The sequence below is a fragment of the Vulpes lagopus genome, chromosome 12 (assembly GCF_018345385.1).
Source record: "Vulpes lagopus strain Blue_001 chromosome 12, ASM1834538v1, whole genome shotgun sequence".
NCBI classification, from domain to species: domain Eukaryota; kingdom Metazoa; phylum Chordata; class Mammalia; order Carnivora; family Canidae; genus Vulpes; species Vulpes lagopus.
Genome location: NC_054835.1, coordinates 11,817,526 through 11,842,941, shown reverse-complemented (window position 1 = coordinate 11,842,941; position 25,416 = coordinate 11,817,526). Strand labels below are relative to the sequence as shown.

The 25,416-nt window shown below is 51.5% G+C and overlaps 1 protein-coding gene across 3 annotated transcripts in view; it reads left to right on the top strand.

The window, feature by feature from the left end:
* CAMSAP1 (calmodulin regulated spectrin associated protein 1) overlaps nucleotides 1–25,063 on the top strand; it is a 64,249-nt gene extending 39,186 nt beyond the window's left edge. For all 3 annotated transcript variants that reach the window (XM_041724979.1, XM_041724980.1, XM_041724978.1), the window contains 12 exons: nucleotides 7,104–7,243; nucleotides 7,333–7,429; nucleotides 11,697–11,874; nucleotides 12,216–12,307; nucleotides 12,802–12,886; nucleotides 13,888–16,273; nucleotides 17,847–17,983; nucleotides 18,225–18,433; nucleotides 18,556–18,658; nucleotides 19,917–20,032; nucleotides 20,457–20,575; nucleotides 23,915–25,063. In XM_041724979.1, the coding sequence (XP_041580913.1) occupies nucleotides 7,104–7,243; nucleotides 7,333–7,429; nucleotides 11,697–11,874; nucleotides 12,216–12,307; nucleotides 12,802–12,886; nucleotides 13,888–16,273; nucleotides 17,847–17,983; nucleotides 18,225–18,433; nucleotides 18,556–18,658; nucleotides 19,917–20,032; nucleotides 20,457–20,575; nucleotides 23,915–24,217 (3,965 nt within the window). In that variant the 3' untranslated portion in view covers nucleotides 24,218–25,063. The remainder of the gene's footprint in view (nucleotides 1–7,103; nucleotides 7,244–7,332; nucleotides 7,430–11,696; nucleotides 11,875–12,215; nucleotides 12,308–12,801; nucleotides 12,887–13,887; nucleotides 16,274–17,846; nucleotides 17,984–18,224; nucleotides 18,434–18,555; nucleotides 18,659–19,916; nucleotides 20,033–20,456; nucleotides 20,576–23,914) is intronic.
* The last annotated feature ends 353 nt before the right edge of the window (nucleotides 25,064–25,416 follow it).

Here is a 25,416-nt window from a genome sequence, read left to right as displayed (position 1 = left end):
CATTTCAGCTGAGGTCTTGATCTTAGGGTTGTGAACTCAAGCCCTGTGTTGGGCTCCACATCCTACTTGATAAACAAAAACCAGCTAGAACCTTGTCTGGGGTTGGGAAAGTGCAGAATCTGATCATGAACGACTCCTGTGTTAGGCTGGTGATATTACAGTGCCAGTGCGTCTCTTAGGCACTTACTGCCTGATGGCAGAGCAGGGGACCCCATGACAGCAGATGCCTGCCGGGGCCTTGGGCACAGGAATTCTGATTTATGTTTGCTAAGCATCCTTCTTTCTCTCAGAGGGAGGGAGATACAGGCCAAGAGCTTGTGCAGCCAACTACCCTACCTGTGAAATATCCAGGGGATGGAGCAGAAGTTGGTCCTGCCTCAACTACAATAGTGCTGGATTATAGTTTTTGTAGCTAAAATGATAGTTGAACTTGAAAGAAAGGGAGTCTCTAGTTCCAGAGAGGGTATTTGTCCTGGAGTGAAAATCCTGAGTTGACACCTGTCAGGCCTCTCATGCTCATCTGGCCTCGGGCCCGTGTGTGTTTGTGAGCATTGTGACCAGACCAGGAAAGGGACTAGGAAAGGCCCACGTACTGGCCATGGAAAGATACAGGAGGGCTTGTCTGAGGACTGTGGCCCTAGGCCTGGCGTGAAGGTCTTTCTTGAGGAAACAGCTGCCAGCGTGCATCAGGGGCGCGAAGGGGTTGATACGTATGCTGCCTGTGTGGCAACGGGAAGGTTCTTCCTGAACTAAGCCCATCACTAGTGGAAGCCTTGGGTGGGGCACGTGGGAGAGTGGAATTGTGCTTATGGGGCACCTCCAGGAGCCAGGGCCACCACATACCCGCAGAAAGTAACCACCCCCTGCTGAAGATGAGCTCATGGGAGAGCAGGGCTGTGTGGAAAAACAGCCCGTGCAGAGCCAGCGGTTACAACACGCAGGTTTGGCACCCAGGTGTGGGTGAAAAGGAGTTTTGGAACAAGAACACAGGATGCTCAAGATGACGAAGGACATAAAGGGTGGGAACCCTAAGAGATGGGGGAGTGGGGTGGTTCAGTGTGTACTGGCACTTCCCTGTGCCCTCAGCATCTTGTTTTGTGTTGCCTTCTGTGTTCTGGGTCTTTCTCAGGTCTGCCTTCTGGCTCACCAGCACAGACAGCTCCTAGCTTCCCTTGTGTCTGGCCTGCTCCTCTGACCTGTCCATGAATGTCTAACAAGAGGGAGTTCTCATGAAGGAGGAGGTGGGAGCCTGGGAGGATGTGGCGGTGTTGAGTCTTGTGGCGTCCAACAACAGCACATTAGTGTAGGTTTTAAAAAAGTCACAGTCCTGAGTTCAGTTACAGACACTGTCTAATGGAGCCACGGATATGAGTGGAGGAAGACCATGGAAGATTCGGACACGATGAACGGGATTGGTCCAGTACACCCACTGCCACAGCAGACGCTCTTTTAAAATAAGCAACCCAGGGGGTGGGGGTGGGGGATGTCTGTAAAAAATGGACTTGATTAAACCCCCGAAAGAAACCTCAACAGATTGCAGAGAATGGATACCTTTCCCACAATGCAGTAAAATGAGAAATCTTTCTCCAAATCTTTATTTTTTTATTTTTATTTTTTTTTTAATATTTTATTTATTCATGATAGAGAGAGAGAGAGAGGGAGGCAGAGACACAGGCAGAGGGAGAAGCAGGCTCCATGCAGGGAGCCTGACGTGGGATTCGATCCTGGGTCTCCAGGATCGCGCCCTGGGCCAAAGGCAGGCGCCAAACTGCTGCGCCACCCAGGGATCCCATTTCTCCAAATCTTTAATGCTTAAAAACCAAAGAAGATACTTTGAAATATTTGTGGACCAAAGCCATAGTCATAATGGGGTTCTCTTGTGTGCGCTCCACAGGGCAGGGTGTTTATCTGTTTTGTTCAGTGACACGTCCCACCCATGTCACTCGTGCCTGGGATGGGTCCATGTTCAGTGGACACTTGTTGCATAACGAGTGAACAACACATACCCGAGCTTGTGTGCAGTTGCAGGCCACCGGGAAAGGCAAATGCAGGGCCTCAGGGCACATTTCTGGAAAATGAGGAATTTCAAAAATGAATGAACTAGGTTGATCTAGTGCATTAGGAAAGAAGCCCAGAGAAAGTGGAAGGAAGGAGACTGAGGAGTAGTAGCTTTCTCTCCCCTTCGGTGGTCAGAAATCCCCGACACAAAGGAGCTGAATTGCAGATTCCATCTTGGAGAAAAGCAGGACACTTCTGGAGCATCAAGCACCTAATTACGGAGCAGTGAGCAGCAGAGGAGCTCAGGCCAGGGAAGCAGGCCAGCCCTCCTGTACATCCAGGAAAGGCAGCTGAATGGACGTGCGAAGGACGTGGGATACAGCGGTCACTTGGTGGAGGTTCTTGCAATGACGGACTAGTCCTGTTGCCTCCATGAGGCAGTGGTGATCTCCCCACAGACCTCGGGAGACGAGTGTACGCTCTGGGGGTAGCTGAGCACATAGCTCTAGGCTCAGATGTCTCATGTACAGGCAGGCAGGCCTGAGGTGGCATGCTGAAATCAAGGCCTTGTGTAGAATTCTTCATACTGGAAGGTGGAACTGGTTTTCTTCTCCATTTGCCTGCCCCGGGAAGCCACTTGTCTTCATTAGCTCCGTGGTGTCGGTCGGCTTACATTCAAAATGGGGAAGGACTCATTGATGAATAAAGAGGATACAGTACCTGTACACCATGGAACGTTATGCAGCCGTAGAAAAAAAGGAAATCCTGCCATTCATGACCACACGGGTGGACCTAGAGGGTATCAAACTAAGTGAAATAAGACAGAGAAATATAATTTCACTTGTGTGGGGAATGTGAAAAACCAAACAAAACAGAAATAGTGGTAAATACAGAGAAACAAAGTGGTGGTTTGCTGAGGGGGGGTGGGCGCCATAGGTGAAGGGTGAGGAGGGCAAACCTCCAGTTAGAAAGTAAGTCACGGGGTGAGCAGTAGGGCACAGGGTGTGCAGTCAGTAATGCTGTAACAGCCTAGTGCCATGTCAGTTGGTGACCATAACTCCCCGCATGAGCGTTTTATGTCTGTGATTGTTGAGTCACTCTGCTCTAGACTTGAAACCGATAAGATATTGTATGTCACTTATACTTTAAAAAATTGTAATTTCCCTCTCATCTTCCTTACTTTCATCATATCAAGTGGGATAAAATAAAGCTCTTGAAGACATTTGATTTTTACCGGCATTTCTTTGTATTACCAATTTTTTAAGTGAACATGTGTTTTATATCATTCATGGCATATTGACAGTTTTTATATCATTGTATGAATAAATGCATATGCAGTGCTGAAAAGACAATGGGGAAGGATTCGCCTCTGCAGACACCAGCCTTGGGCAGAAGTCTCACAGCCGCTGCCCTTTGACGGCCCCCCAAGAGGGCCTGCCTGTCGCCTCACCACAAAGCCTACTTTCGGCCCTCTTACCCTCGACTCTGGGTGGCTGCCAATCCCCAGACATTTGAGGAGGGCACCAGCCTGAAAGCGAGGCCAAGTCAGCAGAGGCCGTGCAGGAGGGCAGGAGAAAACACGGGAGGTGAGGGAGGGCACTGAACCTGTGGCCGGGGACGGGGTGCTGGAAGAGACTGTCGGGAAGACAGGGTCAGATACAGGTGTGCAGCATAACTGGGCACACATGGACTCTTGGAGATAAGATGTGGCTACTGATATTTAAGAGTTTGTTCAAGTGCCGGAGGCAGCTTTGGAGAGCTCTTCCTGAGAGTAGATCTCAAAAGCAAAGTGGACAACAGGTAAAAAGAGGTGGAAAAGTGAGGGGACAGGAGGGTGGGAGAACTTACCGTGGACAAGTTCAGAATGTGCAGGAAACGGTCTGTTAGAAGCCGCTGGCCACCTGTGATAGATGCGATGTGAGCTGGCAGGTTCTCAGCCCGGACAGCCTGCTGCAGATAGGCTCCATCTACCCAGTCTGCCCTCGGGGTCCTGCCCTCACAGTCCTGCCTCTGGAAGCCACCGGCCCTAAGTCCTGAACAAGGAGGGTCTGTTTATGGTCCTTGGAAGAAGATTTAAACTATATTCTTAGATGCCGAGAATCGGTGTACAGATTGTGATTTCCTTGGATTGTTTGTTACCAGTCCAGTAAATGTATTTTTACAGAAATGGACAAAGTACTGTAAAAATTCTCGTGGAAAAGTGGAGGCCAAAGGGGCACGGTTAGTGTTTTGTAACACTTTGTTTGGATAGGTTTACATTTACAGGAGGAGGTGCAAGGAATGCTTGCTGTACTTTACCCAGATGTTCCTGCTGTTAGGTTTTCATTTGAACCTTTGGAGAAAGACTTGGAGGCAGTACCGGGAAAGCTGACGCACTAAGGCATGGTCCCATCAGATTCTGTCAGGCGTCCCGGTGCTCTCCCCACCGCCGCTGCTCCCCGTGCAGCCTCAAGCCCAACCCGCTGCCCGAGCAGGTGTCCAGCCTCTTTGCAGCGCCCTGTCATCTGCAGCTGGTTGCCAGTCTTTCTTGTCTTTCTTGGCCTTGACCTTTCCAGGAGTACAGCAGCTTGTTTAGCTTGTTGAGTGTCCCTTGTTTGGGTTGTTACGTCCTCCTGGTTATGTCAGGGCCTGCGTTCTCAGCAAGAATGCCCCAGAAGGGGTGTGTCTTCCCAGGGTGGGCCCAGTGTCAGTGAGCCCTTGGGTCAGGTGGTATTGCTGGGCTTCTCCAGTCTAAGACCACTAGTTTTTGCTTTCATTAGTAGTTTGGGGAAGGGGCTCAGATTGAAAGCCTGTTTCTCATCAGGCTTTGCTCTGCTGGTGGTCCTCTCACATGTATCTGTTAGCCTGTGCTGCAGGAGATGTAGTCTTCCTGCCACTGCTTGTGTGTTGATTTATATCAGGAGGGCCTCACAGGTTCTTGTTGTATCCAGTGGATTATAATCCGTGGGTTCATTATTCTGTTGTGGGTTATTACAAGTTTCAGGCAAGTTGATTTTGAAGCATAAGAATGTGGGTACTTGTCCCTGTAAAGACCAAGTTTTGTTGAACTTTACATTGGCCACACTGGGTGGCTTCGGCCTGGGAGAATCACATGGCCTGGAGGAGCCAGACTGGTGGCATTCCAGGGGCCTGGTGCTGGTGAGGCACAGAGCGCCATGGAGGAATGGCCGTCCGTGGGGGAGGCTGTGTGGCCTCGGTCCACCTGAGGTGGGTGCCCCTGCCTTGGGTGAGAGACCTACACCTGAAAAGCAAAACTTTGGAATTTTGAGAGGAAAATACAGGAAAATATTTTTAGGACATTGATGTTGAGATGGATTATTGAAATTACAAAAAAGCACGAGCAATAGAAAGGATTACATTTAATCATAATACAGTTCAATGTGCCGACAAAGGAACAGTATGAACAAAATGAAGCAATAAATAATATCCGTGAAAAAATATTTGGAACAGACATACGTTAAAGGATCATCATATAAATCCTCGGGTAACCATAATGAGCAAAGAATTTGTACAAATTAAGAAGAAGATGGACAACCTTGGGAGAAAGAACAGGCTTCTGGTAGAAGAGGAAGTCAAGAATGACCCCATACTAGTGGTCAGTGATGTGCCATTTCGGAAGGGAGGATTTCACACCTGCCCAGGTGGTGCTGGCAGGCGGCAGTGGGCAGGTGGCCAGGTGTGCACAGCGAAGGTTCTGGTCCTGCCAGCCCCTTCTTGGAGTGTTGCAAGTGCTGAGAGTGCACACAAATTTGGTTCTCCCAGCGTAATAGTGAAAATCGTAGGATGCTGTATAGCCATTCACATGAACGATGAAATCTGCTCCTGTCAACATAGATGTCCTTGGAAACTTAAACCTGAGTTTGGGGGAAAAACAGGCTATGAAATGATGGGCAGAGTGTGTTCTCCTATATGTAAAACTCAAGAAAGCCAGGTCAGCAGTGTCGTGTTGATGGGCACACAGCATTTGTGGCAACGTTGACACCCATGTGGGAGGGGGTCATGCAGCAGGAAGGGGGGTTAGGGGTGGGCTTCAAGACAGTCAGTAGTATTTTATTATTGAGAGGAAATATCTGAATCAGATAAGGTATGGTAGGCACTTTTTCCATCTGTGTGGAGGGTACTGGGGTATCTGATCCTAATATTTCATAAGCAGAATTTAAGGTAAGGAAGCATTTCTGAGCAGTATCAGCATGCTCAGTTACCCAGCTTCTCAAAGTTTCTCTGGAGAGTTGACCATGCAAGGTGTGGTGTCAGGCCCCGTCCCTCAGAGACTGTGGCACACCATGGTCGTGCTTCCAGAAGTAATTATTGAAATTATTATTTTAGTAGTTCTACTTCTGAGCTTGTTTTCTTATTTAGGTGTATTTGTGGCAGAACCACCATAAGTGCTCAGCGCAGCTCCTTCTGCATTAGTCCTGAGCTGTGTCCTGGTGTTTGTTCTCCGCCCTGTCCCCCAGCACCCACTCTCCCAGGACTTGACACCCAAGCAGGAATTACCCATTGGAGGGTCTGGCCCCCTGCAGAGCCATGTACGTAGCAGACTGTCCCGCCCCAGATGCCAGGAGCTGCAGTCCCAACCTTTTGAATGGAGGGAGACTTCTGCTGGGTGTTGTCTCCTGATTTTTTTTGTGATCAGTAGTATTTGCTATTATTCCTTGGAGAGCCTGGCGTTTCCTGTTCTGTGCTCCGCCCCCCTCACCCCCCAGTGGAGATCACTTCAGGCAGAGGATTTCCAGTTGGTGAAAGAAGCTTGGTAGAACATTAACTAGCGTGCAGCAAGGCCCTTTGATAAACTGCAAGGTGGGGGCTGTCTATTCCGGAGCCCCAGTCTTAGATCATGGAGAGTTTCTCTTGGGCTTTTTAGATGTTAACAGTTAAATTCAGATCCTGGAGATGCTCAGATCTTTTTCTTGAGTGTTCCCTTTCTGTATTTAGTGTCACTTGTATTCATTGTGATCTTTAAGTCTGTAATGCTACCCTTTTAAATACTACCATTCCCTCCATTTAAAATGTGTTCAGGGCAGAACTAAACATATATACACGTATGCACACTTAGGGTGGAGACCATCTTCGTGATAAATCGTACTTTTCTCTTTATCCGTCAGATATATGCTTGAAGGAGGTAACGTCGATGGCTGACAGCCTGTACAACATCCGGCTTCTGAGAGAGTTCTCAAATGAGTATCTGAACAAATGCTTCTATCTCACCTTAGAAGACATGCTGTATGCTCCCTTAGTGTTGAAGGTAGCCGTGAATTATTAAAGACACATTTTTTAAAACCGTTAGTGAATAAGCTACTTACGGTATCCTTGTTTTTGTATGTTTTCCTTTAGCCGAACGTTATGGTTTTTATTGCTGAGCTCTTCTGGTGGTTTGAAAACGTCAAACCGGATTTTGTTCAGCCCAGGGATGTTCAGGAACCGAAAGATGGTGAGTGACAAGCCTTCTGGGAATTGGTAGCTGTTTTGTCCGAGAGATGCCAGATAGAGAAGGTCCCCTTCGGGGTCTCTGCCTTTCCATATGACATGGTGTTGAAGTGCTTCCTCCTGGGAATACGGAGAGCTATGTTGCTGTCTTCACTGCCTGTCTGCTGCTTTTGCACTGTGGCCCATAGCAGTTACTCCAAGAGCTTTTCACAGGAGTGTGGCTCTGGGCCTGTGCTTATCCTGTAAAATCAGAATCCCGGCTTATTTGGAGAAGAGCTTCTGGATGGTTCTGATTAGCCTCCTTAGTTGGGAAGCTCCACTCTTGTCCACGAGAAAGAAATAATCTTACCATGGGTAAAATAAATCTGCCAGCATTTGAGAATCTATAAAGATTTAAGAAGATAGGATGAGAGAGTATCTTTATGTCTTTGTGAGTCTTTATAAAGAATCTAAAAAAGTGACAAAGGAAATAATGAGAAATACAGCCACATTAAAATTAAGGTTTTCCTTTTATTGAAAGAAGATAAAGAGTTTAAAAAAAAAAAAGTCACAAGGGGGAGAAGATGCTTACAAAATTTACAGTAGGTACCTGGTACCCAGAACATATCCCTGGTACTCGATATAACTGGTACTCAGAACTTATACTTGGTACCCAGAGCATATCCTTGGTACCCAGTATAACTGGCACCCAGAGCATATCCCTGGTACCCAGTATAACTGGCACCCAGAGCATATCCCTGGTACCCAGTATAACTGTTACTCAGAACTTATACCTGGTACCCAGAGCATATCCCTGGCACCCAGAACTTAGACCTGGCACCCAGAGTGTATCCCTGGTATCCAGAGTGTATACCTGGTACCCAGTATAACTGGCACCCAGAACCTATATGCACCCAGAGCATATCCCTGGCACCCAGAGTATATAAAAAGCTCATGCATATTTTTTTTTAAATTTTTATTTATTTATGATAGTCACAGAGAGAGAGAGAGACAGAGACATAGGCAGAGGGAGAAGCAGGCTCCATGCAGGGAGCCTGACGTGGGATTCGATCCGGGGTCTCCAGGATCGCGCCCCGGGCCAAAGGCAGGCGCTAAACCGCTGCGCCACCCAGGGATCCCAAAGCTCATGCATATTAATAAGAAAAAAGAATAGAAGAATGAGCGAAAGACTAGTAGCTCAGCAGAGTCGTACTCCAAATGCCTGATAAACTTGTGGAAACATGCTCAGCCTACTTAGTGAAAACAGCAGTGATGAGCAGACACCCCAGCAGCTTGGCTGTGGGATAGTGGAACAGTGCGGGGGGTTTGGGGGGAGAAGGCAAGTCTGGCACCCCCCTTGCCACTGCCACCCAGCTCAGGACCCTTAGCACCATGTCTTCCTTGAGAGCCCGGTAGCCCGTTCTGCCTCTGCCAGTAGGGCTGCCTCACCTGCCAGCCTCCCCACCGTGTCCTGTGCAGTCACGCACTGCCCGTGACCCTTCCCTGTGCCTTGGACCTTGCCGTGCTCTCCCAGGCATCTCAGCACCCCCCATCCCTGCCCCCACCCCCACGGGAGTTCCCCCAGCAGTGGGGGTTGAGAATCACCTTTGGAGCAGAGCCAGCGCAGAAGTTGCAGATGGGAAACTGCAGGGTGTTGACCGTAGGGTGTTGTGACGTGTGCTCTGACCTGGAAGGGCCGGCCTCTGAAGGTTGAGAGGTGGGTTGTCAGACCAAGTGGGAAGGAGGCTTGGAGGCAGCAGTGCAGGGAGAGGGAGCGTGTGTGAGGCTCACTCTGGGATGTGGCCTGCACAGCGGGGCTCATGATGGTCCCTCCCCCCCGGCCCCTCTCTTCTGTAAGGCCTGTTCTGGTCTGATGCTGGCTGTGTGGGTGCTGGGCAGCCAGGTCATGCCGTGAGCTTTTGGCTGTAGGTGCGGCTGAGCCCTGCAGAAAGGAGAGGCAGACTCCAAGCAATATATGTGTGTGTATGTCTGCCAACATGAGTCACTGGTCTTCCCACAGTTGGACTTGGTAGAGTAGACATGCTACCAAGTGGTCATTTGGCCTTCTCGAGGACTGGTGCCCTCTGAGGGGCTCTGTGCTGGCCCCGTGCCTGCCTCTTGCCTCCTGCGTATGGGTTCCCCCACCTCTGGCCCTTCATGCATGTGCCAGTGTGCTGGGATCTGATGACAGGCTGGCTGGCAGTGACCAGCAGCACCTTTCCACATTCTGAATTGACCCACCTATTCACCCAGCTTGGGCATTTGTTCTATCAGCTGGCCAGCACGTGGCTCTAGGCAGGGGCTGTGGGGCTGCAGGGCTGCTGGGGCTGTGGTGGAGGTCACAGGCAGCCTGAGGTGCCGACAGTTGGGGTGCGTGTTTGATGGCCAGTTCGCCCTCATTACTGGGAGTGTTGTGACAGTGCTCAGCTCGGGACAAATCATTTTGGATATAGACACTAGGTGTCCTGTGGTCAAGGCACATGGTCTCTGCCATGCCCAGTGCATGCCAGGACTTATTTTGCCTTTTTTTTTTTTAATTTTTTTTAAGATTTATTTTTTGGGGGGAGAGAGCGTGTGCACACGGCACACATGTTGAGGGAGGGGCAGAGGGAGAGAGAGAATCCCAAACAGACTCGCTGCTGAGTGCAAAGCCTGATGCAGGACTCAATCCCGGGACCCTGAGATCGTGACCTGAGCCTGAACCAAGAGTCACATGCTCAACCGACAGAGCCCCCCTAGGCGCCCCCGGGTGTGGTGTTTGAAGCCACTGGAACCTGTGGACCGTGTGGCTCTCCTTCTGGTACCTGGAGTGCGGTGCCTGGGCCTGTGGAGGAGCGCTCTGTGCCCCCTTTACGGCATCTGTGTTACTCGGCAGGAGCAGGCTTCAGGTCGCCCTGTGTCACCTCCAGAACCCTCCTGCTGGATGCAGGCCCTGGGTGGTACAGTTTGTGTTTTACTTTGGATGGGATGACCTGGGTGCCCTTGACCCCTGGGTCCCCGGTCCTGGTACTGAGGTGCTGCTTGCCTGCTGGCAGTCCAGGGGGCCACCTGTGTTCAGAGCCTGAGGCCAGAGGATGCTGTACATGTTTCTGCCAGTGCAGCTACACTTGGGCCTTCCTTCCTGGCTGACTTTGGCCAGGACCCAGCTGGTTGCTTCCAGGGCAGCCTTGGGAATTGGAGATAGGGTCTATGGCTCTGTGTCCTTCGGGTCTTTGAGGGGGTGCTGGTGGTCACTGTCCCCCGATGGGATTAGGAGGAGTTGTGTTTTACTGCTGGGGCTGGAGTGGGGCGCAGCTTCCCGGGCTCCCCGCAGCATTCCTAGCACTGTGTGGCTGTTGCTTTGGCTATCATGTATGTTCATCCCTGGATGGAAGCAAGCAATCCTTTGGCAGCTGGACTTTGGCCAGCCTCTGCTTCCCTATCCTGGAAGGGCAACAATGATGCTTTGGGCCTCAGGGTGTCGGTGTGGACTCTCACCTGCGTCCAGCTGTCTGGGACACCTCCAATGTCCCTTGTCCCCAGCACAGAGGCTCCTGAGTAAATGGTGTCTGTCCCTGTGGGGTCAGATTCTGGGGTCAGTGCTGGGTGGTCTTGCCTCTGGGTTGTGGGTGCTCACCTCTGGTGACAACTCTTGTCTGGATGGTTGGTTCCAGACGCAGACCCTGCCTCAGGCCCAGAGGTGGGGCATGTGGGAGCACCTCCTGTGGGGAGGGGGACTGCCCTCAGTACCCTAGCCGCCCATCCTTGGTTTCTTCTCCCGGGACAGGTGGACTGGTACTGTCTTGAGCCCGGGACAGCCGCAGTGGTCAGTGAAGGGGTGGTCAGAGACACCAGTCGGCTTCACCACTTCTTGCTCTAATCTGCGGTGTAGCTTTTAATTTTGGTATAATATTTGAAGTATTCATTACTGCAAGATACATTTGTTGAATTTGAAACCAGTTTTTTTGAGAAGTTTGGTTTCAAGTAAAAGTTGCATTATTTTTAGTTCTTTTTTTTTTTTTTTGATTCTATTAATTTATTCATGAGAGACACAGAGAAAAAGGCAGAGACACAGGCAGAGGGAGAAGCAGGCTCCCTGCAGGGAGCCCAATATGGGACTCGATCCCAGGACCCTGGGATCATGCCCTGGGCCGAAGGCAGATGCTCCACCACTGAGCCACCCAGGAGTCCCACATTATTTTTAGTTCTTATAAAAGCTCCAGGTTTTTTTTTTTTTTTTTTAAGGTGCTTCTTGCTAATGTTTTGAGTAACTGTAATAATGTGAACATTACTATAAATTGCCATTTGTGCAGCTAAAACAGTGTCACACCACAAGAGCAGTCGGCCTCCCATTCCAATCTCCAACGCCACCAAGCGCAGCTTCCTGGGCAGCCCCGCAGTGGCAAGCCCGGCCGACCCGCAGCCACCCACTCAGCCACCAGCCGAGGGCGGCCCCAGGCAGCGCCTGCGCCCTGAAGAGCCTGAGCACCTGTGAGTCAGCATCCCGCTGCCCTTTTCCTGTCACTTTGTAGTTTGAATCACAGTGTCCTTCTGAAGGGGTGATGGAGAAGGTGCTGGGGGGTTGGCAGTGGAGGGCCCCCCAGGCAGGCAGGTGGTGATCACAAGTCACCGTGACCCCGAGTGCCACTTTTGGGGATATTTATCCCAGGTTTGAAGTTCTTGGTTCTCCTTTGGCTTAAGAATTAATTTTTCCCAGAGAAACTCTGGTTTCCTGGTTGATTGCTATGAATTCATGCTGCTGTTTATTGTACATTTGCTGTGGACCTTGCAGACCGATCAGCCAGTGATGCTCTCCTGTTCTTTCCATTTAGGGGGAAAGGGGCCTCTGCCTTTAGCCCGTCCCACCCTTTACTGCCCCTGAGACAGAGACAGCAGAAGGCCGTGCAGGGGGAGGGTCCTCCTGGTAAGAGCACTGCTTCCCTCCACCCTCCTTTGTCCTTCCTCCTGTAACTTAATTGGAATAAGTGTTCTCAAGTTGAACCTTCCTACCGTGATGTAGCCATTTTAGTGAGAAAGATTATGGTAGAAAACATTTTGATTTATACTGATATTCCTTAGAAATTATAGTCTTTACAGCGAGAATATCATTAAAATCTAATAAGTTGTATGAAGTATACATAAAGTTGCTACGTTGTGCCTAAGCAAGAACTTCTCTGTATTGATGTTTAATGTAAGTTCTGATTATGTTATATCATGATTTGGACTAATTACTGAATTATGTGTTACTTATTGAAACTGGAAATTTCCTTTGGTGTGAGATTTACCTGCTTTTCTCAGGCAGTTCTGGGGTACTAGGTTAGGGTGCATTTCCTTAGAAATGGTTATTACGTTGAAAGAACTGCAGATGCTATGAAATCAGCCACTTAATATCGAACACCTTCTTTCCTCCACATGCAGATCAACGACACCGGTCCAATTCTTTAACCCGAGTTGACGGGCAGCCACGGGGGGCAGCAGTAGCATGGCCAGAAAAAAAGAACAGGTGACCTTTGTGTTTCAGATAAGTTTCCGTGCATTCGTTAGGCTGACAGCAGTTTTGCACATGGGGTCCAAGGCCCCTGGGCTAGCGGAGACCCACCCAGGGGTCCGCGGGTCACCACCGTTTCCTGGTGGTGCTGGGGTGCTCGCTGCTGGTCTCACTCTTGTGACAGGGCTGAATCAGGGTCACATGTGGGCGTCTGGGCCAACAGGAGAGACAATTATAAAAGAGTGTCATGGGCAGCCCGGGTGGCTCAGTGGTTTAGCACCGCCTTCAGCCCAGGGCCTGATCCTGGAGTGCCGGGATCGAGTCCCATGTTGGGCTCTCTGCATGAAGCCTGCTTCTCCCTCTGCCTGTGTCCCTGCTTCTTTCTCTCTCTCTGTGTCTGTCACAAATAAATAAAATCTTTTAAAAAACTAAATAAAAAATAAAAGTGTGTCATGCTGTAGACTTTTTTATTTTACAAAATAATGTTTGTTTTTTTTAAGATTTTATTTATTCATGAGAGACACACAAAGAGAGGCAGAGACAGGCAGAGGGAGAAGCAGGCTCCCCACAGGAAGCCCGATGTGGGACTCGATCCCAGGACCCTGGGATCACACCCTGAGCCAAAGGCAGACGCTCAACTGCTGAGCCACCCAGGTGTCCCAAAAATATGAAATTTTTCACAGACTAGTTTATTGTAATCTTTAGTCATTTTTTAAAAAAAAAGTCTCAGTTTTGATTTCTAGTGTGATAAATATTAATATTGATAAATATATAATAAAAGCTCTCTGAGGCCCAGACTTTTAAGGGTGTAAAGGGGTCCCAGGACCTAAATGTTGAGAATTGCCACACTTAAGCTGGTCTCTGGTTGTTCCTCGCCCTGGGAAAGGGTTTGCTTAAATCTCCTAGACTTGAGATTTGTACTCTCTTTCTGTAACTAGCATCGTCACCCAGTATGTTTGAGTCACCCCTTATATAGACAGTGGCATGTCCAATGGGCTGCTTTTCCCACGTTGCAGGCCTGTGTCTCAGCCAGCACCCTTCGCCCTGCATCATGCTGCCAGCTGTGACATGGACCCTGGCTCTGGTGACAGCGTCAGCCTGGCCCGCTCCATCAGCAAGGATAGTTTGGCCTCCAATGTCATTAATCTGACTCCGCAGAACCAGCCACAGCCCACAACGCTGAAGGCTGATGGGCAAAGCCTGCTGAACAATGTCGATATCGAGGATGAGGACGAAGAGCTTGTGGCCATCATTAGAACGGATGTGGCCCCCCATGGCGGTGAGCGGGGCCTGCCGACAAGTGCCAGGTCTCCCCACAGACTTGCAGACACGTTGGAAAGTAAGCCTGACAGTTTCTTCCTGGAGCCATTGATGCCAGCTGTGCTCAGGCCAGCCAAGGAGAAGCAGGCCATCGCCAAGGAGGAAGAGTGTGGAGAGGGGCGGCCACGGAGTTTCACGTCCAAGAGGCCCAGTGAGGGCCACCAGCCCCTGGTGCGCAAGAGGGCGCCCAGCAGTCACGGCAGCCGTGACTTGAGTAGGACTTTCACTCCGATCTCCTGTCCAGAGCTACCCGTGGGCATGGATCCTGTGCCCACTGAGACAGGACCGCAGGCGGCAGGGGACGCCCGCGGTGGGCTTCTGGCCGCTGGCGGTTTCGATCTGTTACCTCAGGGACAGTCTACTGATGGCTTCTTTCTTCACGTAGCCAGAGCCGATGAAGATGGCGAGGGCAGGTTCTGTGTTGGCTGTGCCCGGAGCCCTGGCGCCCACGACCTAGAGCCGTGGCCCATCCTGAGGCAGGACTCCGACTCTGATGTGGCTGACTTGGACGAAGCTGAGCAAGATCTCATTGGCGAGGACCACCCCGTGCTCATGGGCAGGTATATCGGTGAGGAGGAGTCGGCAAAGCTGCAGGAGGACATGAAGGTGAAGGAGCACGAAGACAAGGACGATGCTAGTGGCCGCTCCAGCCCATGTCTGAGCACCGTGTCTCAGGTCAGCAGCGTCTCCATGGCCAGTGGCAGCGTGCGAATGACGAGCTTTGCGGAGCGGAAGCTCCAGAGGCTTAACAGCTGTGAAACCAAGTCCAGCACCAGCAGCTCCCAGAAGACCACGCCTGACGCCTCGGAGAGCTGCCCGGCCCCTCTGACGACGTGGAAGCAGAGGAGGGAGCAGAGCCCGAACAGACAGAGCAGGGAGCATGCCAGCCTCCTGGCCTCCGAGCTGGTGCAGCTCCACATGCAGCTGGAGGAGAAGCGGAGGGCCATTGAGGCACAGAAGAAGAAGATGGAGGCTTTGTCTGCCCGGCAGCGACTGAAGCTAGGGAAGGCTGCCTTCCTGCACGTGGTCAAGAAGGGGAAGGCCGACGGCGCCCCCCAGCCACGGAAGCCCGACCACTTGGCGGGGGACTATGCCCAGCACAATGGAGAGGACTTTGACGGTGGAGTTTCCAGGACGGAAGAGTTCCTCCTGAAGGAGGAGGGGAGGGAAGGCGTCCTGCCGTCTCCGGACGTGGACACGGAGAGCCTGGTTCTCCTTCAGCATAAAGTGAAAGCCCCTGCCACCCTGCACGAGCTGGAAAAGACCAAAGTGCTCTCTGCCGCCCTGCTGGAAGATGCTGGTGAGGCGGTGGATGTGAGTGAGTGTGACTTGTCCATCGAGAAGCTCAACGAGACCATCAGCACACTGCAGCAGGCCATCCTGAGGATCTCGCAGCAGCAGGAACAGCTGCTCATGAAGCCCCCTGCAGCCCCCGCCCCGGGCACAAAGCCGAACACCCAGGACCAGAAGGTCAGGACGGCGATCCACTTCGTGGAGCCGCTCTCTCCCCCTGGGACGACAGGTCACCGCAAACCACCTCGTCTTGGTCAGGGTCAGGGCCGAAACTCCCGCTCAGGGAGACCGGCTGAGCTGAAAGTACCCAGAGACAGACAGCAGGCTTCCTCCCGAAGCAAGACCCCGACACCCAGTATAGAGACCCTCCCTCACTTGCGGTCCTTCCCCCCTCGGACCCCCTCTGACCCAGGCTGGGACAACGTGGCCGAACCTGGAAACGACCCTCATGAGAAGTGCTTCTTTGACAGCTACAGGCTCCATGATGAAAGCAACCAGCGGACATTTGTCTTGCCTTCTTCCAAAGACGCAAACATCCTGTCTGAACAAATGAGCCTCAAAGAAGTTCTGGACAGCAGCGTGAAAGAGGCAGGTCTCAGCTCCCCTGCTGTCTCAGGGAAGGAGAATATCCCTACAGATGAGCCCCCGAGGGGCAAGGCCAGTCTCATTGAAGTGGACCTCTCAGACCTAAAGGCCCCTGATGAGGATGGAGAGACAGAGGGCCCCCAGAGCTCAGTGGATCTCCCCAGCGAAGGTGATCAGAAGCCAGGGGTCGGCTTCTTCTTCAAGGTAAACTGCTGGTGTCTGTGTCAGGTGGTGTCAGGTGTTCTCTCTTGTCCTTGGTCATGCGGGTGCCTTAGAAGCTTACGGTCAGAGTGGGGCCTGGGAGGAAAGTGTCACTTGGCGAGCCCTGCGTGCTCTGTCACCAGGACCTGACTCCGCTGGAAGCACCTATGGGCAGTGCCTGTTGGAGCACACGTGGCTGTGTGCCTATGAGGCTGTAGTGCTGGATAGGCCCCGAATGGGAATCCCACATAATTTTCATGTGCCGGAGTGTTCTTTTTCTTTTGATGGTTTTCTGATCCTTTAATAAACATAAACATTCTTAGCTCATGGGCTCCGTGGGAGCCGATGGTGGGCTGAATCTGGCCCCCACGGTGAGTGTGAGAGCAGCTGGGCAGGTAAGATAGCTCTGGGGAGGCTGCGTGTTGGTCTCTGCCTTTCTTGTAGTGTCTGTCTTTGTTTTTTTTTTTCTTTTTCTTTTTCTTTTTCTTTTTCCTTTTCTTTTTCTTTTTCTTTTTCTTCTCTTTCTTTTTCCTTTCCCTCCCTCCCTCCCTCCCTCCCTTTCTTTTTCTTTCTTTCTTTCTTTCTTTCTTTCTTTCTTTCTTTCTTTCTTTCTTTCTTTCTTTCTTTTTCTTTCTTTCTTCTTCCTTCCTTCCTTCCTTCCTTCCTTCCTTCCTTCCTTCCTTCCTTCCTCCTTTCCTTTCCTTTCCTTTCCTTTCCTTTCTTTTCTTTTCTTTTCTTTTCTTTTCTTTTCTTTTCTTTTCTTTTCTTTTCTTTCCTCTTCTTTTCTTTTCTTTTCTTTTCTTTCTTTTCTTTTTTTTTCTTCTTTCTTAAGACACAGAGAGAGGCAGAGACACAGACAGAGAGAGAAGCAGGCTCCATGGAGGAAGCCTGATGCAGAACTCGATCCCGGGACACCAGGATCACGCCCTGGGCCGAAGGCAGGCGCTAAACCACTGAGCCACCCAGGGATCCCCTCTTATAGTGTTTTCTTAGGTAGAATGGGGAGGTGGGTTGTGGGAGCTTCCCTTCTGGTTTGCGTGTCTTTTCCCCTCAGGACATAGGGTTTGTCTTCTCTCACAAGCAAGCAGGGTTTAGTGCTTAATGCTTTTTTTTTTTTTTTTAAGATTTTATTTATTTATTCATGAGGGACACAGAGAGAGAGACAGAGACATAGACATAAGGAGAAGGCAGGGAGCCTGATATGGGACTCGATCCCAGGACCCCGGGGTCATGACCCGAGCCACAGGCAGATGCTCGACCACTGAGGCCCCTTTGCTTAATGCTTTAAAAATGTAATTGAATAAGTATCACTTCAGGGGTCAGTTGGTGTGTGGAAACCGAGGTAAACCAGACTCAGTAGGGAACAAATAGGTGACGGATGGGGCTGTTTTCTGGGTGGCTGGGTTATTCCTTAGTGTTTTAGCATCTGTGAGATGGGCCATCCTCAGGGAAAAAGGTGAGAACATGAGTGGACCGTGCATTAACCTGTTCTCTGAGTGCACACATCTGCTGCCGGGGAGTTTGCAGGGGTGTCGGGGGCCGTGTCCCGTGGATGACAGGTACTGCCGGCTTGTAGGATGAGCAGAAGGCAGAAGATGAGCTTGCTAAGAAGCGGGCGGCCTTCCTCCTGAAGCAGCAGCGCAAGGCCGAGGAGGCGCGTGTGCGGAAGCAGCAGCTGGAGGCGGAGGTGGAGCTCAAGAGAGACGAGGCCCGGTAACCTGGCTCCTGCCCGGCCCCCCACCCCCGACGGTCAGGTCCCCCTTCCTGTCCCTCGGCCCCATCCCACCACCTCTTGGGGCTAGGCCAAGCTCTGGTTTACGCTTTCTGGGCTCACCACCCTTGATTCACATGGTGGTCCGGGGCTCTGGGTGCTTGTTTGAGGGTCGCAGCACTGTGTGGGGGTGCAGTGGTGCAGGCGGGTGCCGGCCCTCTGAATGGAGCGCTGTGTCTACAGGCGGAAAGCGGAGGAAGACCGGATTCGGAAGGAGGAGGAGAAGGCGCGGCGGGAACTCATCAAACAGGAGTACCTGCGCAGGAAGCAGCAGCAGATTTTAGAGGAGCAGGGGCTGGGGAAGCCGAAAGGGAAGCCGAAGAAGCCGCGGCCCAAGTCCGTCCATCGGGAGGAGTCATGCAGCGATTCTGGGACCAAGTGCTCCTCAACCTGTAAGTGGGCGCCTGTTGGGTATGTGGGGTGTGCGGGGTAGGGGGCCCAAGGTGGGGGGTGGGGGGCTTGTGGCAGGGGTGGGACCTGCGGCGGCCTTGAGGCAGCTCTCTTGTCCCTGCAGCCGACCACTTGAGCCGGGCCCAGTCAGGATCCAGCCTGTCCCTGGCCTCTGCAGCAACCACCGAGCCTGAGAGTGTGCACTCTGGGGGCACACCTTCCCAGCGGTAAGGGGTGAACATGGGGAGCAGATTATGTGCTCTGGTTCTGTGATGGTCTCATGGGGACTTCTTTTTTTTTTTCTATTTTTATTTTTAAAGATTTTATTTACTTAGAGAGAACAGTGAGAGAGTGAGCACAAGCTGGGGAGAGTGGGGAGGGGCAGAGGCAGAGGGAGAAGCAACTCTGCTGAGCAGGGAGCCCGATGCGGGACTCGATCCCAGGACCCTGAGATCATGACCTGAGCTGAGGGCAGACGTTCAACTGCTGAGCCCCCTAAGCACCCCCACCCTGACGCCTTTGATAAGTGCAGGCCAGGCACCGTGATGGGCGCCCCGCACTAGCTTTCCCCGGGGTGTGGTTTGTGCCGTGTGCCCCTGGTAAGCGGCCCATCAGGCATGTTGTGCTTCCTCAGCCTGTTGAAGGTGGTAGTTTCTGCTGCCCAGGAACACCTCCCTTTGTGACCGAACAGTAATTTGGGTAGATATGCTGGGGACTTCGTTGGGACCACTGTTTGCTCAGGTGCCTGAGTACCCCTGCTGATAGCCTTGTTCTTCGTCCACGTGTGTGGCCTCCGTTTGTTCTCTGTCCTTTACTCTGTGTATCGTCCTATGGCCATGGCCACACCATCCTCCCTCTTCATGTGTTTGGTTGCTTCCTGTCCCTGGGACATTGCACAGGCCACATCTCAGGGACTCTGGATCCTGCTTGGGGTTTTGTTACTGGCCAGTCACCTAGGCTGGTTTCACTGTCAGCCCTGCTTCCTTGTGAGCAGCCGCATGCAGCACCCACCAGCTTCTGCTGTGCTCAAGCCTTTCAAGGATCAGAGCATCGTCGAGACCTGGGGTTTGGGGCTCCGCCCACTCTGTGCCATCTCCTTCCTTCTCAAGGTCTTGTCCCTTGTGTGTCAGCAGCATAGATGTCCCAAACTCTGTCCTCCAGCTTTCCCAGCCGCACACAGCACAGCCGGACACAGCACTGCTGCCATCTCTGTGGGGGTGGAGCCCTGGATCCTGGATGGACCCCTAATGGAGTTTGATGTCCCTGTAGTGTCTCTGCTTTGTCACTTGGTCCTACCTGAGGTGTCCCACTTTGCACTTTGCCCGAGGGCTGTAGTTGGGCTGTGCAGGCAGAGCAGACTGGTGGGGTCACTTGCCTGGTTGCCGAAGTCTCCTCCACATGGCCACTCCTTCCTGGCTTGGGTCAGGGTGGGTGGGGGTGCGAGGGGCTCCAACGACCATCCATACCCCACCCTTCCTTCCGCAGAGTGGAATCTTTGGAAGCCTTGCCCACGCTGAGCCGCAACCCCAGCAGGAGCACGGATAGAGACTGGGAAACAGCGTCAGCAGCATCCTCTCTCGCCTCTGTGGCTGAGTATACAGGTAACAGGCATCATGGATGCATCCCTGCCTGGTCCCTGCTTGGCGCCCCGGCACCTCTGCAACCTCCCAGTCCTTGTGGCCCCACGCAGGAGCGTCCTGCACTGGGAGCCTTAGATGTTCAACATTTACTGTTCCTGGGTGTTTTCCTTTATACGTCAAAGTAAGTGAAGTAGAAAGGGGACAAAGTCATAACTATCTTGACCCTTTACTTAATTTAAAGTTTGCAACTTGGAATGGATTCTTTCAGATTTGAAGTGGGCTCTTAACGTTCTGTTTTCTAAAAACATTGACCTCACTGACCCAGCCTGGCTGCCACTTGGTTCTGGGAAACTGGGGTTTTCATGTGTGTGTATGTGTGTGTGTGTGCGCGTGTGCACGTGCGTGTGCGCAGAGTATAATTTGGGAATCTTGCCTGTTTTCACAGGTCCCAAGCTCTTTAAGGAGCCCAGTAGCAAATCAAACAAACCGATTATACACAATGCCATTTCTCACTGCTGTCTAGCAGGAAAAGTGAACGAACCTCACAAGAATTCAATATTAGAGGCAAGTATCAAACATCACTAAATTTTTTTCTTTATTTTAATTGAAGTCTAGTTGGCACACAATATTATTATTATTTTTTTTTCATTTATTTTTTTATTTATGATAGTCACAGAGAGAGAGAGAGAGAGAGAGAGAGGCAGAGACACAGGCAGAGGGAGAAGCAGGCTCCATGCACCAGGAGCCCGACGTGGGATTCGATCCCGGGTCTCCAGGATCGCGCCCTGGGCCAAAGGCAGGCGCCAAACCGCTGCGCCACCCAGGGATCCCGGCACACAATATTATTAACCACCAAGTTTTTATGTAGAATGAAGGATATTTGTAAATTAGGGGCCTTTCCTAAAATGTAACCTCATTATTCACACATGTGGGTGTTGCTTGGTTTGGCTTCAAACTCCTGCCAGGTAGCCCTGTGGTTGGCATATGGGAGAACGTGATGGCACAGGAGCTGTCTGTACAGTGCTCCATGGTGCGGGAGGAGGGATGGCTTGAGGAAGAGCAGGCTTGGGACGAGCCACACTCCAGGTGTTGCCCTGGGGACAGAGCCGGAGTCTAGGGAAGGGCCCTCTGGTGTGAAGCAGGTGGAGAGAGCTAGTAGACTCAGTGTTAGTGGAGGGCAGGGGGCCTTGTAGGTACTGGAGGGGGCCGGGTTCCTGTGCTCTGAGGCCTGTGGCAGGTGGTGTTGGGTGGAGATAGAAGGAATTGGCAGGAGTGTCCTGAGGGGTGCAGGGGCAGCGAGGTGGCAGGCCTGGCTCCAGTTTCAGCTCTCAGATCATTGGAGAGATGGAAGGTAGGCAGCAAAGTGTTTGTTGTTTGGTTCTGTTGTGCTGAGCACTTGCTGCCTTTCTTTCATCTGCTGTGAAAATGCTGTCAGGCCTTGGTCACTTTAAAGGAGGGATGATTAGGGTCTCAGCAAGAAGATGATCTGCAAGGCAGTTGGAAACAGAGTCAAGATTAGAACTTGCGGGATGCCCGGGTAGCTCAGCGGTTAAGCGCCTGCCTTCAGCCCAGGGCGTGATCCTGGAGACCCGGGATCGAGTCCCACATCAGGCTGCCTGCATGGAGCCTGCTTTTCCCTCTGCCTGTGTCTCTGCCTCTCTCTCTATGTCTCTCATGAATAAATAAATAAAATTAAAAAAAAAAAAAAGATTAGAACTTGCATGTCCTTAGCCTGACTGGCACCGTCAGGGCGGGTGATGCCCTCTGCACCATGCAGGTGCAGGTGCCTCTTCCTTGCTGTTATCACGCTGCACTGCATGCTGGGGATCAGTCAGCAATCAAAACCGAAAGTCCAGCTCTGAAGCTGACTGTCTAGGGTGTGAGGCAGTCCCTGATAGAGGAGAGGAGTCATGGGCTTTTTCTGGAAGAGGCCAGGTAGGGCTCAGCTCTGCTGTTGTAGTGAAAACCACCACAGACTGGATGCAGAGGCGTAGCTCTGTCCCCATAAAACTGTTTACAGCTGCAGTGGTGGCCACGTTTGGCCTATGCCAGGTGCAGGGAAGTGATAAGTAACCTGGAGGAGTCACCGGAGGGCAGGGGGATAGCTGGGGGGGTGGGTAGCTGCAGAGGCCAGTGGGCTGGCCGGGGCCATCTCCCCAGCAAGTGGCTGTCTGCATTTGGGAAAGGATGCTGCGGGCATGCACGCGGGCACCACGGTGGTGGTGAGCCGCTGGGCTGGAGGAGCTCAGGGAGGTCCGAGGGCACAGGACAGCCCCCACAGGGCCTCTGTCGGTGGAGGGACCCGGACTTTGCTCTCAGTGAAGTGAGTGCAGGGGTGGGCAGGGGAGGGCTGAGGACAGAAGTGAGGGGGATGAGAGTGGGGGCAGGAACAGGAAGGGAGGGCAGGGAAGGCGATGACGGGCTGCCAGCCGGGACGGGCTGCCAGCCGGGGTGGGCAGGAGGGCCTAGGGTCTACAGGTGCTGCTCATTCACATCTTGCTGTTTGTGCTTAAACATAGTTTTTATTTAGTTGAAATTAATATTGTATACACTTTGGGTTCTGGTTTTCCTCTTAGTCTTTTAAAATACATATTTGTGTGTTGATTTATTGGAGTCCATAACAAGCTCATTATATTCTGATAAAACTAATAATGTATTTATGAAAAATGAGTGTATTTCCAGAAGCAAAAATAGAACAGTGGTTTTGTTTTACACTTTTACAAATATTTTAAAATCCTGACTTTATAGCAAATGGTTGGGTCCTTGTTCACTTCTGCTGGTAGCTGGTTCTGGGAACGCCTGTCACGTAACCTCTGGAAAAGCCTGGTGCACGTGGGGCAGAGCGGGTGATGGCAGTGCGTGGCCATGGCCGTGGGAGGACGCTGGGCTCCAAGACCCGTGGTGGGGAGCGGTGTGGGGTAGACAGTTAAACTAGGCTTTAGCACGAAAACATTCTGCCGCTCAGAGCCAGCACAGTGGTTACTGTCATGAGTACCCATAGTGCTACTTCAGGTTTGCTGGCGTATTGGCCACGCACCACAGGCCCACCTTGTGGACTCAGCAGCCTCCTGTTTGCACAGTAGTACGACCATCAGCTCTGATTCCAGCATGGAGAGAAACCCTGTCCATGTAGCGATACCCCACCTGGCTCCCCCCAACCTACTGTCCTTGGGTGGGCCTCTCCCGGATGCATCCCATGAAGAAGACCCCATACCCTGTGGCCTTTCGGGGCCGTCTTCTCCACATGGCCCCACGATTCATCTTATCCACGTTCCTTGCATGCCAGCACCTCATGCTCTCTCATGGCTAAATCCTCCTCCATCATGGTGATAGTCCACAGTTGATCTCTTCTCCAGGTGGAGGATGTTTGGCTTTCTACTTTTGTGATGATGATGAATCCTGCTGCTGTAAACATTCACATACGAGGTTTTATGTAGCTGCTCAGCTTCTCCAGTCTCTGCCTTAGACAGGAACCACTGAGCCACAGGGTCACTCTATGCTTAGCATTTGGAGTGGCTGTCCAGCTCATCTCTGTTCCTCCAGCTGCGTGGGGGGCTCCGGGGTCTGCACAACCCCCTCATATTGGCTGCCATCTTCTTGTTAGTTGTTGCCCTCCTAGTGGACGTGCTGTGCTGCCCCAGAAGTGGGTTTTGACTTGTGTTTCTCTGGTGGCTCATGGTGTTCTGTGATTTTTTTCACTCAATTTTAAAAGCACTTTTTCTTCTCGAGCCTAGACTTCCTAAGTCAGGTCTCAGCGGTGGGTGCCACCCTGCTGGCAGTCAGAATGGGAAGACTGGGGCCAGGGTGTGGGCAGGCCTTCTTGAAAGCGGGGAGCCCTAGCTGCTCCAACTGCTGGTGTAACTCTCAAGCCCTCCTCTCTTTTCCTTTACCCCCTCGATACAGGAGCTAGAGAAGTGTGACGCCAACCACTACATCATACTGTTCCGTGATGCCGGCTGCCAGTTCAGAGCACTTTATTGCTATTATCCTGACACTGAAGAGATCTACAAATTAACTGGCACAGGGCCAAAGAGCATCACCAAGAAAATGATTGACAAGCTGTATAAATACAGCTCAGATCGAAAACAGTTTAACCTGATCCCAGCCAAAACTATGTCCGTCAGCGTGGACGCTCTCACAATTCACAACCACTTGTGGCAGCCCAAGCGGCCCGCCGTGCCAAAGAAGACCCAGACTCGTAAATGACACCGGCGCCGGCGGGCGAGTCTGAAGGATGTGTGGACAGGATTCGTATTTATTATTTTCATCCATTTGGGTACGAAGTATGTGTAGTCACAGACCTTTTCCGGAGAGGCTTCTGGTGAACAGCAGAGGTGCCTCCCTTGGCTCCAGGCACACACACAGGATGCTGGGAGGAGGAGGAAGAAGAAGCACTGTGCTGAGTGGCTCATGGATGCCGTGCCCGCTGCCAGCCATGGAGGGTCAGACAAGGGGTGTATGTATGGTGGGGTCTCCAGGCCGTAGACCCTATACTTGAAGTTCTCTTCAGTGTGAATGGAAAGTGATCTCCTTCGCTTTCTTACCTCCTGCCCCCTCCCCACTTGCACGTGACCCGATGCCCCTTGTGCTGGCCGACAGTAATCCTATGAGGCAGTGGGGCCGACGCTTGGTCTCGGGTCAGGGTGGTTGAATGTCTTTAGGAAAAGAATTCAAATTGGGGAAATCTTGTTCATTTGAGAAATTGTATGATATTTATTGATTGTGTCTACTGCCAATGTTTATATCCAGTTCTAAGATTTCTGAAAACAAATTCTTGTTCTTTGCTGCTCAGAAAACGTTTACTGAAAATACCAGTTCACTAAAAGCACTGAAAATCTGCAAAGTCTGTCTTCTGCTAAGATGACGTTTACAGACGTGGAGATGATTTCTTGCTGGCACGCGATCATGAGGGTGGCGAGTGGTACTGTCAGCCAGTGTCTGCCCGAGTGGAAGTAGGCAGACTGAGCAAATTACAGCCATCGCTCATGGAGTTTTGGATAGTCCTCTAATGATTTATTCACTTTAATAAAGGCAGATTTTGGTAAAGTAGAATATTTTTCACTCTGAGGATGTTTCTCTTAAGAGGTGATGCACTTAAGCTGATGGTGGTTTTAGTGGCTTTATCATGTCATGATTCATCTGTCTCAATTCTTGCTTCTGAAGAGCAGCATGCGCTAAGAGGAGGAGTGTGCGGTTCTCCAGTTAGGTCGATCCTTTTGTTGCATACTTAAAAACAATTTAAGTGGTTATTTGCAGTTATTTTGGAACTCCAAGTGAGTGGAACAGCTTCGGGTTCTGTCCATGTTGGTCCAGATGGTCATTAACGCCTCTCCCGACCAGATGCTCCCGGGAGGTGGGCACGCCCTGCCCCTCCTGGTCCTCTCACGGCCACAGTCCTGCCAACG